The sequence below is a fragment of the Brachycentrus maculatus genome, unplaced genomic scaffold (genome assembly GCF_059751285.1).
Source record: "Brachycentrus maculatus isolate JH-2025_06_01 unplaced genomic scaffold, ASM5975128v1 h1tg000188l, whole genome shotgun sequence".
Taxonomy (NCBI): domain Eukaryota; kingdom Metazoa; phylum Arthropoda; class Insecta; order Trichoptera; family Brachycentridae; genus Brachycentrus; species Brachycentrus maculatus.
In genome coordinates, this window is record NW_028280939.1 from 1,213,889 (window position 1) to 1,226,008 (window position 12,120).

The following is a 12,120-nucleotide window of genomic DNA, read 5'->3' on the forward strand; positions in this document are numbered from 1 at the left end:
CAGCATGGTAACAACAGTATTCACCACTTCATACACTCTTTTCCATCGCATCCAGAACTTCTTACGACCGTTTATACCATAACATACATCATCAAATATGATTTGAATGGAATCGCAAACTTTCAAAAGATTATAAAATCAACAACAAAAAAGGTATGTTAATTGTTTATGTTAAAATGGTTATTATCACATACTAACATCCGTCAAGTGAAGGATAGTTACCCGAATATGTTATAAAATAAAACAATGAATGAAAGATAATCCGTACTATATAATTTACGTAGGTATAGCGGATACTACGTAATCTCTGGCGAATATTGTAATATATATCGTAATATTAAATGGTTGCATCCGTGAATTTATCATATATTCTCGTAATGTTAACCCACACTCAATTCATAATGAAATAAAATATCTGTTCCGAACTAAGCGATGGACATTTTCGGAAGAATTAAAGAAAATGTTTGAAAAAGGTGCGGAATGGTAAATACCACTATTTCGTAATGTCACAATAGATTTGAAGAAATAGTGGTATTTACCAAGTAAGACTTATTTTATTAATTGTTTCGGCATTAACTTTGTGGTAAGACATGTTACAATGATTAAATAAAACAATTGTTTTTATACAATTTGAGTTTTATTAGAGACTACTAGTTTCAGAAGCTAAACAATATAAAATTTAAAAAAAAAACTAGTTTTTATTCAGACCTGAATGATGGAAGTTTAGCTTCTGAAACTAGTAGTCTTTAATAAAACTCAAGTGGTATAAAAACAAGTGTTGTATTTAAGTAAAACTTACATTAAATGTTTATAAAAACAATTTTATTTTCAACCTTTCAAAATTCAATTAGTTATTGAAATAGGAAACCATAAATAGCCAAAAATTATTATTTAATTATTTTTTCGTTAAAATATTAAATAATTACTAACTAATTTGGTACCAAAATAAACAAAATACAATAATGAAAACAGCAAGTTGATATAATAATGCGTATTTAAAAATAACCTGTTACAGATTACAATAACACAGGATTTGTTTTTTTTTACGTGTTTCTTTGAAAAATTATTCAAAATATAATATAACGATAATTCGAGATGATTGGTCATTATTAGGAGATGAACAATCATCTTTAGAAACGTAAGAGTATGTGAATGTGTATGTTGTATGAATGTGTGGTATAGAGCCATTTAGTGAATGGCAACAAAACTTAGAGATGATTAGTTCTGACAATGTCGAATCTTCACATTGATCGTCGTGGAGACGTTGAACTTAACTGTGCGAGGAAGGCGATAATAATGCAAGGAAAAAGAGCAAGTATTAATTTATTATCGTTTTTCATTACTATTTTAACATACAGTAAGGGAATTTTACCGTCCGGCACGTCAGTTAGTGTTTTAAAACGATGGTTGGCTTGGATTGGCTTGTGCTTTTGTCTATCTTTCTTCGGATCGGTGCATGAACACGTTGCGCGTAAATTCGATCACGCTAAACTGTCTAATCTAGCTAATCGCTTTCATTTTTCAAAACCGGACTGCCGGAGGGTAAAATTCCGGGTAGTGCACAAGCCCCCTAAAACCCCGATATAACGGACCTCTATTAACGAACTTCTCATATAACGGACAAAAAATCCGAAAACAATAAATATATATTTGATAATGAGAAATGAGAAATAGAAATTACTCATCGGGAATATTATATACATGACTTATGTACGTAATATGTTTAAAAAAAATAAAAGAATGTTTTGTTTTGTTTTATTTATTTCTTGATAATATGCTCATATTTTTTTCTAAAGATTGGACTTATATTTAACCTGTTTAAGTGGCGAAAGATACATGTGTGAGACTTAGTGATCACTTGGATTTAGCACGCAGATACATATCCCCAATGTTGCCAGAATAGTGTGGTCGAGGAAAAGCCAGAACCACAAAGAGTGGCACGCAATGGAGTCGACCTTCACGCAGCTATGAATCATGCGGGTTTAGAGAGAGGAACGAAAAACATACCTCACACAAAAGCCCCACATTATAAGGCCAAGATCTCAAACGTACAAATACAGAACGCGACCGGCTGCGCGAGAATCCAGGCGAGTTCTCTGCGCACAATTAGTTTTTTTTTTTAAATGTATATTGGAATTTTTTTCCATAAATCTTTTATTTTCAAAATTATATGATCATTTCGAAGAAAAAATAATTTTTTCAATACATAAACGGTATTTTCAGCAAAAAAATTCAATTCAGTCAAATTTTACTGGGTTTAAAGAAAAAAAGTTGCGATTTGTCGTAACAAGTAACCATAAAGTGACAACATACTTGAGTCAGAGTTTCTCGGGTCGAACTCACTGAACCACAATTTGATACCTACTTCTAAAAATGAGCCGCTTAGGCTCACAGAAATAGTAAAATAGTTTAGTATAAATTGAAGTATAATTTGTAAGAAGAAAAAATATCGAAAAAAACATAAATAAAAGTAATAAAATAGGAAAAAAATCAACATTTCAATACGACTGACTCCACATTTTTTTACCATGTTTCCTTTTCGGAATTTCTTACGGTTAGCTAAGAAATTACTGAGTATTCAAGACTGTTTGATTTCCAGCTGTATAAGAAGCAAGCGGCCGAAGTCACTGGGCATGGATGCAAATTTTCACACGGCCATTAACGCGCGAGTTTCAAAAATAGCCGCTATTGTTCCGAGGCAGCGGATGACGTCACAGCCGGTGGAGGAGACCAGTAGGCAAACATTTCCCATAGACCGCGGGCGGCCCAATTAGCCAGTGAGATCACGGCGGGATAAGTGTCACAAAGCCACAAATATCGCTCAACGTACGCGCAAAACACGCGTCAAAAACTGTAATAGTTCTCAAAGAAAGTCGGGGAGTTACTTTATTCCACTTAGTTTTGAAATGTCGCTCACTTCTTTCAATAACGTCATAAATCAAAAAACTTGATTTTTCAGGAGAACGTTTTTATAGTTTAAAAATATATTACAATGTTTTAAAAATAAATATCAAGCCACTTATTGAACTTTTTACTGTGCAACAGAACTATTTGGTTAAACCTGAAAGTTTTTTCTCCATTTGAAAAATAACTAGTAAGTGTATTTAAAAAAATAGTTAAACAATACCTTTTATTCAAAATGCAAAAACAACACTTTCTGCCCTGTAGCGGGCAAATATTAAGTTTAAAATATGCCTCTTTTGCTGGGATATAGTACATTTTCTGTGCATTCCGAAAACATGCACAACTGAAAATTGTCGATTTTTGATTTATGACGTTCTTGAAAGGAGTGAGCGATACCAAAAAGTGTCACAAATATCGCTGAACGTACGCGCAAAACACGCGTCCAAAACTAGTTTTATTCAATTTCAGCTCCAGTCAAAGAAAGTCGGGGAGTTACTTTATTCCACCTAGTTTTCAAATATCAACCATCAAATTCTATCGACGCAGAGAAGCTCAGATGCACACAGCAATCCATGGAAGCATACATGCTTGGTTTAAGACTGATGGATAAAGCAAGAAACGAAGAAATCAGAAACATAATCCAAATAGAGGTTATCATGGATCGCGTGGCAAGACTCAAGTGGCAACAGACGGGAGATATTGCAAGACAGGACCCCTCAAGATGGACCCTAAAATTTTTGAGATGGAGACTTTGGGAGAATAAAAGAGGCGTCGAAAGTCCCTAAAGACGATGGTCCGACGACATGAGGAGTAGAAACTGGCTGAAACTGTAGATACAGCAACTGATCGAAGGAAATGGAAGGATATGGAAGAGGCTTATATCCGGTAGTGTATAACAGAAGGCTAGAGAAAAATAATAAGAACCATCAAAATGTCAGAGTCTCAACTTGTCATGAAGTAAAAGATATTTAAATTACAATGAACTTTTACTCAGAAAAAAAAGTTATTAGGTATATTCCTTTTGACGCATGAATCATAATGTTCATCCTTTTTACTTTAAATTAAACCCAAATGGGCTAAGACACTTTTCGGACCCAGCCGACAATAAATTCAATGCGATAAAACTTTTTGCGTCCAAACGTTTTGACCCCTGTTCATAGCTAGACTTCAATACTCTCTGGTGAAAAAAATATATATTCGGTTCTGTTGAAATATCTATAAAAATGTTAATAACGATTCCTTTGAGAATTAAAATGGCATAAATTTCGACTACAAACACATGAATAGAAGTATTCAAGCCATTGTTAGCTAAAATTTTATAACTTTCTTGGATACAAAATTCCAAGTTTAATCAAACAATAAAAACTCTGCCGACAGTTTCAATCTCATAAATTAACAGTGATTACTTTAAAAAAAAATCTATTAATAGGAATAAATCCGATAATTAATAGTCAAAATATTAGGTGTATGTAGATATTTGTTTTAATCACATTGATTGAATTTCAAGACTTTCCATTAAATTCTCGATAAATTATTATAGTCGGGAACAATGGATGACAGAAACCGTTAAGAGCTGATAAATTACACAATTATTTAAATCTTTCAATTCGAATTAATCAAAACATCTCTTTCCTAAGGCGAATTAATTACAAAATAGAGATGTGCCTATTAAAAACTACGAGAGAATTATTTGTGGGGATAGTATTAACCCACATTTTTATAATATATTGCACATATTGACATTAACGTTTTAATCAAATGTATTATACTTATACAATTTAAAATCCCAAGTAATAGATAATTCACATTTTATTTACTTATTTATTATATATTTATTAACTCTGTAATAAATTACGTGCACGGCTATTTTTATTATAATAAAAAAAAATAGCCAGATCATTTTTATTACAAGTTATTAAAACGTATGCATTAGAAATACAATTAAGTAAAATCAATTACTTAGTTAATATATGAAATTTTAATGAGCTCAATTTTATCTTGCGGGGGGGGGGGGATATCACTCACTCCTTTCAAGAACGTCATAAATAAAAAAAACTTGATTTTTCAGGAGACCGTTTTTAAAGTTTAAAAATATAACACAATATATTAAAAATAAATATCAAGCCACTTACTGAACTTTTTACTGTGCAACAAATCTTTTTAGGTAAAACCTGAAGGTTTTTTCTCCATTTTAAAAATATTTAATATATTTAAAAAAATAATTGAAGAATAAATTTTCTTCAAAATGCAAAAACAGCACTTTCTGTCCTGTAGCGGGTAGATATTTGGTTAAAAATATTCCTCTTTTGCTGTGATATAGTACATTTTCTGGGCATTCCGAAAACATGCACAACTGAAAATAGACGATTTTTGATTTATGACGTTCTTTAATTTAATATTAAAAGTTACCACATAGCATAATGAAATATTTTGATATTATAGGTTTTTCAACTTGAAATGAAACATCTATCGTGTTTTATATGCAGGAAGATGGAAATCTGAGCATCCTAGGTAAGCTACCCTGGGATGCCCAGATTTCCATATTCCTCAATACATTAAAAAAAACACCTGTTATATTGATAGTATCCGATGAGTAAATAATTCCGGTGCTCGTGGCCCACACTAGATTATCCCTCCCGTTCCTAACACAGATTAAAAAACAACATATTTTTATTTTAATCAGAAGAAAAAAATCCACTTAATAATATATAAACCTTGTACATAATAAGCAAGGTAAATAATAAATTAGGATGCGAAAACAAATCGATAACAAAAAAAAAACATTATAAAATCTAAAACAATTATTAAAAGAAAACGTTTTTATTATAAATGGTTCTGCATGCCGTCGGAAAAATAACACTCGTTTTCCAGAAAATATCATTTTAACATGATAATTTTTTTTATTTGAGGTTTATTTAAATCGTACGATTCGTTTCATATACCCAAATATAAAAGACAGGCAAAAATCCGGATTCAAACTTGACGTAAAAAAAAATAAAAAATAAAATAAAATCATTCTGTTAGATCATTTTTATATAAAAAAATATTAAATAAAACATTACATCTAGGTAATAAACCTACATACACACCTTTTCTCCGTCGACTGTTGATATTCAATACCCAAATTTTACAGCTTAATAAAGCAATTGAAAATAGGAATGTCGGTAGTTAAAAGAGACTCGATAGCCCCAATTTCCTGAAAAACGCGTTTATTTTGTCACACGAGAAATATAATTTTTAATGATCAAAGCAGGTGACAATTATTGTGAACGGAGTGATAATGTGAATAATCCAAAAATTATTTAAATACAACATTGTATAAGAAGGTCTTCAGACATGCGATATTATAATTAGGTAAAATAAACGCTTCTTCACACACACACACAACATAAAAAAATCTAATAATTCGAAATATTTTTAAATTATTGGACATTGTATAGTACAAATGGGTTTATAAAACTGCTTGCATTATAAGGGGAAAAAACTTTTTTTGTTATAAAATAGTTACTTCACAGCGAAATTTGCGTTGGGGATTCGTTTCTAGCCTATTGCAAAAAAGTGGTATTAACAAATATGTATAAGGTAGGTACATTTATCATTTTTATCAGCTATCTAACCCTAATTCTTATGGTTAAAATAAAATTAGATTAAAATTAAGAAAGCGGTTTAGCGTATAAAAAGAAACCATATGGCATTCACATATTTTTGTATATTTAAAATTTAATCCTGGATTTTTTTTAAAAATTTAAATTTTTTAAAAATACATAAATAAAAAGTTATCATAAACGTCAGATGCACTTTTTAATCATATTTCTCATAACTTGATTAATAATTAATGCCCCTAATAATTTAATTTTGCAACATAAATACTATTTTAAAAGTTAAAATGAAAAAGAATGTTTTATAATTAGCGCTCAAATAGAAAATTTGCGAGTTCAGGAATTTTATAAAACGTTTATCGAACGCATTTTTTCACGTTCAAGTAATAATTAATATAAAGGCGAATTATCTCTGTCAGTAATTAACCTTTTGGCAAACACATCAATAAAAATGTACGAATAAATTTAATATATAATCCTTAATTTGAAGATATTTGACCCCAGCTAACGGTTCATCCGATGTGTGATACTGCACAAAGGTATAATTATTCAAACAGAGAAAGATAAATTATGTTGCTGTAGGTGTGGGTATATTTTTTATGGGTGATTATTTATTATATTTAAATTGATGTCTACAGTTTTAGATCAAAAATTTATACCAACTTATTAATCTTTTTTACAATAGCGCCATAAATTTTACATAAGCTGGCGACACTATACGTAATAAAAAAAATATGCGGTTTTCACATAGGAACGTTTACGTTTTATTGATGCTTTATGAAAATTAAATTACAGTTGAATTAATGACAACAGATTACGAATATATTTTTTGAAAAATCATTTAATTTTATGCAGGTAAATTGGACGACCCGGAGGAAAGAAGACCACATTCAAATGGGTATCTTTTATTTTATTACATAGGACTTGACGTAGGTACTTGCTCATTTTATGGAGTTAACATATTGTTAGAAAAAGAAGAAGATAAATATTTAAGTTCATGATTATTTTATTTATAATAATTTAATTAAATAAGGTTGTGGTCTCGTGGTTAAATGTCGCGGATTCTGAGTAAAGCCCACTTTCTGGGTTCAAACCCATTCTACTACGATTTGATACGTATTTTTTATAATGAGCCGGTTAGGTTAGGTTAGTAAAAATAGTAGAAATTTTAAATATTTGTGTAAGTATAATTGAAACACGAATATTTCTATTTAATTAAAAGAATAAGAAAAAATATTCTGACTTTGTAATTTTGAACATTCAAACGGATATTTAAATAAAAATTGCACATATTAATTATTATTGTATCGAATGAAATTCGTCACCAAACGTTACTGAAAAGGAAACAATAATTATCTTGGAGATAAACAAATCGCATAGACTCGAAATTTGTGGTTGAAATATTTTCCTAAATTTCTGACTCAATATATTATAGAATGTGCCCGGTTCCAAAACATTCCTTTAGCTAAAAACCTCAATTTTCCAAGTACCTACCTCATATTTAGAGATCTACAAATTATGTTCAGCTAAAAATAAGCCAATTCTAATTCAATATACAATGTGCCTGGTGCCAAAATTTGCCATTAGCTAATAATTTCATTTTTAATACCTATCTCTTATTCAGAGATCGTCAAATGATGTTCAACTAAGAGTAAGCGACAGGATAAAACCAGGATTAACCTGGATAATACCAACATTATGTTCGTTAATCGACGGCTTCAACAAAGGATATTCACATTTAGATGGATACCTACCGCTGTTAACCGAAATGTCTCGATGTTTTCTCGGACAAACCGATCACTGAAAAAGTATGGATCACAATTTATAAGTTCTTGATTAGGTGGCACATTTCTGGGGATGATGCCGAGTAGATTCAGTTTGTTGGTTTATAAACTCAACGCCCGTAATTTATGACACGACTTGAGAACAAGTCCTGGCGTACGTGACGTCGTGAATAATTCATGTGCAACATTACCGTAGCGCTGAATATAAATTGCGATATTATGTCAAAATAATGCGTGCCTCCAAAATAAACAAAAATAAACTGCCATTGACGCGAAAACGGCTACTTTTTAATGGTCATTCAGCTGCAAAATGGCCCGAAGTGAAAAATTAAAATGGATAAATATGGAATTTATAACATTATTAAAGATTGTTTAGTTTAATGTTAACACCTCCTCGGCTAATGCAGATATGAAACATTCCAATGGCCAATAATTAACCATCTTCTCCAACTGAATATTAATGATATGAACATTCCACTTTTAAAGCATACTTAACATTCATTAAAAATTTTCAATTTATGAAAGACTAAAAGACTAAAGATTGTTTAGTTTAATGTCAACACCTCCTCAGCCAATGCAGATATGAAACATTCCAATGGCCAATAATTATAACGTCATTTATAAAAAAAAATGATTTTTCAGGAGATCGTTGTTAAAGTTTAAGAATATAATGAAATGTATTAAAAATAAATACTAAGCCACTGATTGAACTTTTTACTGTGCAACAGATGTTTTTAGGTAAAACCTGAAAGTTTTTTCTCCATTTGAAAAATATTTAGTATTTTTAAACACATAATTAAACAATACCCTTTCTTCAAAATGCAAAAACAATACTTTCTGCCCTGTAGTGGGTAAATATTAAGTTAAAAATATGCCGCTTTTGCTGGGATATAGTACATTTTCTGGGCATTCCGAAAATATGCACAACTGTAAATTGACGATATTTGATATATGACGTTGTTGAAAGGTGTGAGCGATGTATGTATTTTTATTTCCTAAAACAGGTGTTTCTTCTGTTGCTCATCAACTTTTATTGCCCGATCGTTCGTCAAGTTGGTCGGTCGCGGTTTTCGATCCAACTCGTATTGTGTATTGACATTTATTCACGAATTAATATCTGCCTTCTGTTGGCAATTGAAATGCCCATTTTGTATAATGGAGACGGAGGACTGCATAATGAATTCTTCATTTTCCTGTGAAATTGTGTCAACGGAATACGTAAAACTTACGCGGGGCCGGGAATTGTCAAATAAATAAATGAACGAATAAAATCCATATACTTATGTACATTAATGTACGTTTATTAACTAAATAGTAATAAATAGTGATCATAAAATTTTGATCATAAAAAATTTCATTTTGGTATACAAAAAGTGTATTTTTAAAATGATAATCTCCTATTTTACATCGTACCTACATGTTTACCAAAATAAATGACTGAGCGGTTAAAATATCAAGTCAGTTATACTATTTATTTTATCTTACTGATCCAAATAAAAATAGTATCAGTTTTTTTTGTAAATTCAAATATGACTTTTGTAGTATTTTCAACGTTTTATAGAAAATAAGTACTTTATCGATTTTTACTGGTTTAAAAAAAATATATTTAAGGGTGTCGTTCATTTTGTTCCATAAAAAATAAAACTGTGTAATAATACTGTTGAATATTGGCGTTTTCATTAAAATTCAAAGAAGATTTTTAGTTAATTTTTCAGCCAGTAATGTACTAGTTTTTTTTTGCAAATTTCTTAAAAGTCGGCATATGAAGTGGGTTAGTTTACCTGTAGGAATTGTAGGAGGAGGAGGAAGAACTGTAACTGAAGTCCGTGGGACATGCTTCTTGACAGCAGTCGCCACACCACCCGACACATGGTGGTCCAGGGTATTCCACAGGTCACAACAACATATCAGGGTTCACGGCTGACCGCAGCTATTACCTATATCACTCGGACACGGTACTACGCACCTTGGCGTACCGCAAGGGCTAGCATTAAGGCCCCACTGCCCACAGCCTCGCGGTCAGTTATGTAAATACCGAGCACACCCCTTAATTGAAAAACAAACCAAATAAATAGAATTGAATCTAGTAAACAGTTATGATATCTTTCTTTATTGTCACACTGTAAATCCGCCACTTTTACACTGTTTTTTCGACACCACTTTTAATGCAGCCAAGTTTATAAGTTTATTGATCGAGTTAAGGTGATACCCTGGTCTTAGGATACGGTTTAAATTGATGACAAGTTTACTGGTTCGTCACCCATTGTGCCTCTCGGTGCAGGGATAATTGGTCCAGTCGCTGGATAAACTAACGAGTGATTAATTAGTAGAATGGGGATCGCCGGGTGGCCGGTTCGAAACTACCGTCGACAAATAAAACAATTAGTTATCATGCAGACGGCCATATGAATGTTAAAATGTCGTTCTAATTGCACAAAAATGTTGCTGAATTCAATTTAATATTTTCGAGTTTATTAAACTTAGTCGGTTTTAGAATCACAATAACACTGTTCTATTATTATCCGTTATTACTTCACAGACACTGTAGTTTTATTAATTTTGTAAACAATTGAATTTTTGCTAACCACACGTGTAAAAGAATCGTGCGCATTTAAATTAAGGTAGGTAGGTACTTGTACCGGTGCGAATTGCACAATACGAAACGCACCCCAAACGCAAGTCCCGCCGGCAACCGCTCGAACATAACCTCAAAGTTTGTTTCAAAACTCGTTCGCGGCGTCGGTACACGGAAGACGGAAAGCGAAATCTCCCCTCACTCGGACGGACCTTCGGCGCTGCAGGGCGCGGGGCTACTGAGGAGATAGGCTGTCTGGGCCGCGGGCTGTGCCCCCCCCCCCGCCCTCCCCTCTTCGGAGTGCAGCAGGAGTCGGGGGGAGGGGCGGAGCGCATTTTGCCGCCACTGACTAAAGGAACATTTGCGCAACTTTACCTCTAAGTGCATTTACCAACTAGATATATGAACCTACTTACCTAACTATTGTATATACTCGTATATATGTATATACAGTGAAACCCCTATCTATCGTTTTTAAAGAGACCTATTGTAATTAACTATGAAAGCGGGATTAAGAAGTTTATAGACAAGGAGATGCTATCGAGTGAAGATACCGTCCTCCCAATCTGAATAACCATTGGTAGGTTCAAATTCTAAGAGGAATACAACGTTTAGATGTAAATAAATGTATTTATTTTTAAAAAAATACTAAGTTGAACAGAACCAAAAAATATTAAAATAATCTGTGATCGACATTTGTTTTTTTTTACTGTTTTATTCCCGTAAGTCAACAGTATGTTTTCATCTTTGCAAATATATTTTTTTCCATTGAATGTGCGTATCGATATTTTCTAATTTTTGAATTAGGATCGTAAAAAATGGTGGATACTTGGGTGGGGAGTTGAATCGGTGTTTGGGAAATTGTCTTTTTATTGTTTATATGTTGTTCAGAAATGATGAAAATAGCATTGCATTATTCAATTTCAATAAAATTTCTGTTATATTGATTATTATAATATTACCCTGGACTGGTACCTGAAGCGTAGGGCTGATCGCCCATTACTTCATGTATTTAACGATTAAGATAACACTGGTTATATACGATGCAGTGCCCTATCAAGCATTGGGTGTAAATTAGGGCTAAAGGAATTAGAAAAATTATGTAATAAAATGGAAAATATGTATTATTGCTACATATTTTCGTTTAAGGTATGAAACATTTTTTTTACAAATATAAAGATTTTGACTATTGAATTAACGCCAGCTATTGAATACGCTTTTAATATTTTAATATAGTTCTTAATTGAAAAATGTAAAA

The 12,120-nt window shown here is 31.8% G+C and overlaps 1 protein-coding gene across 2 annotated transcripts in view; it reads right to left on the bottom strand.

The window, feature by feature from the left end:
* The window catches only part of Ser (protein serrate), a 324,194-nt gene extending 313,092 nt beyond the window's left edge, over positions 1–11,102 (bottom strand). For both annotated transcript variants that reach the window (XM_088262737.1, XM_088262736.1), the window contains exon 1: positions 10,069–11,102. In XM_088262737.1, coding sequence (XP_088118863.1) covers positions 10,069–10,158 — 90 coding nt within the window. In that variant the 5' untranslated portion in view covers positions 10,159–11,102. The remainder of the gene's footprint in view (positions 1–10,068) is intronic.
* Positions 11,103–12,120: the final 1,018 nt, after the last annotated feature.